This window comes from Humulus lupulus, chromosome X, assembly GCF_963169125.1.
Source record: "Humulus lupulus chromosome X, drHumLupu1.1, whole genome shotgun sequence".
Classification (NCBI taxonomy): Eukaryota; Viridiplantae; Streptophyta; class Magnoliopsida; order Rosales; family Cannabaceae; genus Humulus; species Humulus lupulus.
The window spans coordinates 39776131-39780354 of record NC_084802.1 but is presented as its reverse complement, the minus strand read 5'-3'; the positions used below and the strand labels follow the sequence as shown (position 1 = coordinate 39780354).

Genomic DNA, 4224 nt, shown 5'->3' with positions numbered 1-4224 from the left:
AAAACCCCCCTTTTACATCTTCTAGAATATATTTTCTTGTAGTTATTATTTTATGCATCATCTTCACAGACATAAATAAATTACTACGTAAATTGGTGATTATTGAAAGAGATTTTGTTAGTAATGACTATCATACAAACAAGAATTAAAATGGTAAACAAATAGTTAATAAGAAAGTAAATTTCACTAATAAACCATAACCAGATACGATTTACAAATAAAATTATACCCGATCATTCAAATCAAAAGGGAAATGCATTTCATAGCCAAATTTGGAACAAAGAAACGACTACAGAATCATCAGAAGCACTGGTAAAATCCTTCATGTCTATACAAAAGTTCATTTTTTTTCCTAGCCCATTTTTCATGACTATTTACCCAGAAAATTCAAAAATTAATTAGGAGATATTCACAAGAGTTAGAAAGATCACAGGCCACTGATTTTTCAAACACATCAGCCAAAAAAAAAAATTTGATCAAAATAAACCGTAACTTGAATCTGAGGCTTGATGTCTTACTCAGCTTCAGTTCACTAGCTCCGAAATCCAGCCCACGTCAGGTGCTGCCGCGACAGAGTCGCCTCGGCCCAGCGAGTTCTCCTTACTGAGTTTGGCGTACATTATGGCTCGGATATTCTTCCCAGACTCCACCCTCTCCATTTTCGGTTCCTCCTCGAAAGTCTGCTCCCAGGGGTCCATCGAACCCAGCAGGGGCGTGATGGGGTTTCGGGTCGGCGTCGAAGGAACACTGCAGAATCCGGGTCGGAGCATCGACCCGCCACGCGGAGAGATGAACCCAGATCCCATCTGGAAACCCCATGGAGCTGAAGAGCTCATTTTAATCTTACCAAGATGAAGATTCCTCATTGAGGTAAGAAGCTCACTCGATGAGTTGATAGTTCCACCGCCGATTTGAAGGCTGTTTGGCGAAGCCGGTGGCGAGTCTGACGGTGGAGACAGCGGCGGCGACGTCAGAATCGAAGTGGGAGACGAAAGAAAAGCCCCCTTAGTCAGATACGAGTCAAAAGTGTGACGAATCGGCGATCCGTCATAAGACTCGCAGGGCCCGTTTGTCCTCGGACTCTGCTGTGCCAAAACCCTAAGTTGCTCCGCCGTGTGAGCGAAAAAGCAAACCCTCCTACGACAACTCAGGCCGTCCTTGCATGGCTGAGTACGGTAACGGGCAGGGTGGAGCCAGCACTCAAAAACTCCATGAGCGAACTCACAGGAGTCGCCATTCCTGCAGTTCCCTTTACGAAACTCAGGGCATGCAGTGCCAGAATAGTGGTGTTTCCGGGGGTCCCTCCGGCGAGCCTTCTCTCCGGGATGTGCGAAGGGGCATTCAGTCCAGTCATGTGACCTGCTACGTCCGCACCTCCGAACCTTGAACTCAAACATGCGGAAATGGTCACATGAAAAAGAGTCGACATGAACGTCCAACTCCTCACTCAGCGAATCAGACTCGCCATGCAAAAACTCATTCGAGGGAAGGTAACGGTGGAGAGACGAGAACTTCTCCAGAAAATGATAGAAATCTCCGGTACCAACATTGCTGTTGTGGTTAACAGAGGGACTGTTGAGGGAAAGAGGTGATGAGAGCCCGGCCGTTGGATCTTCATATGGGTCCCATTGAGGAATTTGGACGGTGGGCTTTAAGCGGTTTTGTTCTCCGATCATCATATTGGTCAAGCATCGATTTCAGGCAGAGAAATTTGTATAAGAAAGGTGGGTTGCTCGGTTATATTTATATGCATATAAACTTCTTCAGCGATAGAAAATAATAGGGGTTTAAAGTTTAACCGTGGTGGGGTTAAAATGTAACTGTGATGTGGTTAAAATTTATAGCTAGCGAGTATCGCCTCCTTCACCACCGCGAGAGTCGCTCTTGTCTCTACGATGAAAGCGCCTATCGTGGTAGTGCTTATCAATTTCTTAATCCAATCTTGCTATTATTTTTTTGCAATAATTTAATTTTATCTTGGTATTATTATTACTTTTATTACCATTATTATCAGAATAACTTTTACTCTTTTTTTATTTTTCTTGAAAATGAGAAATCTTTTATTGGTCAGAAAATTTAAAAATATCTAAAATCCATATTTGAAGCAACTTAGCCAATAATTAAAGTATAACGCAACCACATATAGATAAGAATAAGATCAAAACCCAAACAAAATAAACAGTACAACATTCAAGCGAAAGGAAAATTAACGTTTACAGTAAAATTATTATTTGACATTATTAAAAGTTTGTTTTGTGTGTTACCATTTTATGGTTAATTTAAGCAAATAATATAAATAAGTATTCTTTGAAAATTTTCCAAAAAAAAAAAAACAATGTTCGTTTTATTTTTGGATAAGAAGGGTTTTGCAATAATAATTTTAACCAAAAATATTATAATCGTGTCACGAGAAATAAAAATTTAATGTTCTATATATTAATTGTTAAAATATTAGTTATAAAATTTAACCAAAAATTTAATGAACTACATTTATTGTTTTGATTAATTTGAGAATTTTTATAATCAAAATTTAGGAACTATAATTACTGAATGAATAAATAGATAGCTAAGCAAAGATTTAGGTCACTATTATTACCTCATGCGGTTAGCTGTTAGAATAAACGATGGAGGTGGTCCAAAACTCTAGGAGAAAGAAAGAAAGAAAATAATTGTGGATAAATTATACAGATAAATATTTAAAATTGAAAAACAAAATATAAGGTCAATTAAAATTAATGGGGAGTACGAAGGGACGGACAGAGAATCAAGGCAAGTCGACAAGGTTTAAAAGAAAATCTGTACGGAGTGCACCTGTAGAAAAGTCACGTGATGAAGGGACCATCACGTGATGAAAAAGGCACACGTGTTTGGTGGCATCACGTAGGATTGTTCTTGTTATGACCCTCCTCACCTCGATGCCACACTGTCTAACACGCGGCAATTCATACGCCTCCGCTTAACCCTACTCTCGAGATCCTCGTGACATTGATTGATTCTCAGCAATCGACTTTTTCTTTTCTTCTCAATTTTCAATACATTCCACGAGCAACATTTCATGTCTGAATTTTTTCCGGTAAAAAGATAAAATACTAGCTAAAATATACAACCTATCCAATTTATTTAATGTCATCTTGGAAAATTTTATATATTTTCGTCTTTGATTTTCATGATTACTTGTGAATCTAATTGTTTGCAATCCCTCTAACTCAAAAAAAAAAAAATTGACATTTCTCCCAAATCACATTTATGGTAAATTAATTACATTTCTCCCAAATCACATTTATGGTAAATTTATAGGTTTGCATGTATGTTTATATACATGGAAGATTCTCAAGAAACATAACCAAAAATTATAGGGAATAAAAAAAGAGCTTTCAAGAATGGGAGATGTAATCAACGCTTATGAGTATTGTAATATGTTTGAAATTAAGTGTTTGAGTCGGTTTTTCACTTTTATTTTGTATTTTTGTGAAAAAGTGACGTTTTAACATTTATAAAGTGATGTAAAAAGGCTTATTTTCTATTTAGTGTCAAACTGTTAATGACTATATTTAGTAACTAAAACACTAATAATATTGAGGGAAAAAACACTAAAACACTAACAATCAATTAATAGTTACTTATTCTATGGGGGATGAGTGTTTGGTAATGTGGTCGTAATGTAATTATTATTATTACTATTATTTAAAAATCTCAAGAAGATTGAAAACAAAGAAATAGGGTTTTAGGAGAAAATGTTCAACTCAAATATTCATTTATTGCATAATAAAAAATACAAGAGGCTCAATGAGCTTGTAACACGTGTCCAGAATCATTACACAATCATAGAAGGGAATATTCTAACAGAAATTGTACAAAGGACAATCCCACGTACGTACATACACGTACGTACATATTGTGGAATATGGTGGTGCTGTAGGTAATGAGCCTCCAACAATCTGGGACCACAAGACCCGGCAGCAATGGCGATGAATTCAGGCTGAATTTCATTTCTTAACACGACAGACAATAATTTCTCATTCCATCGTTGAGAAATTAAAATTCCAGCTGTAATTCATTTCAGGTTTGAAACACACGCACACAAGTATTGCCATTCACTTGTTCTTATTTTATTTGAGAAACCACCATATAATAATATTCTCATCACGTTCCAATGCTTTAACTTGAAGCTTAATGTGTATGTATGGCAACCAGGACCAGGATTATTAGGCCAAACTTAATGTT

At 36.7% G+C, this 4224-nt stretch overlaps 1 protein-coding gene across 1 annotated transcript; it reads right to left on the bottom strand.

Moving 5' to 3' along the window:
* Nucleotides 1-236: 236 nt before the first annotated feature.
* LOC133803220 (zinc finger CCCH domain-containing protein 23) lies at nt 237-1743 on the bottom strand. Its single transcript, XM_062241193.1, has one exon. It carries the CDS (start codon nt 1677-1679, stop codon nt 525-527), a length of 1155 nt encoding a protein of 384 aa, XP_062097177.1. The 5' UTR covers nt 1680-1743; the 3' UTR covers nt 237-524.
* Between the last annotated feature and the right edge of the window lie 2481 nt (nt 1744-4224).

Excerpts from the sequence above, each read along its gene's own strand:
- LOC133803220 (XM_062241193.1), bottom strand. The coding sequence starts at position 1,679 with ATGATGATCGGAGAACAAAACCGCTTAAAGCCCACCGTCCAAATTCCT.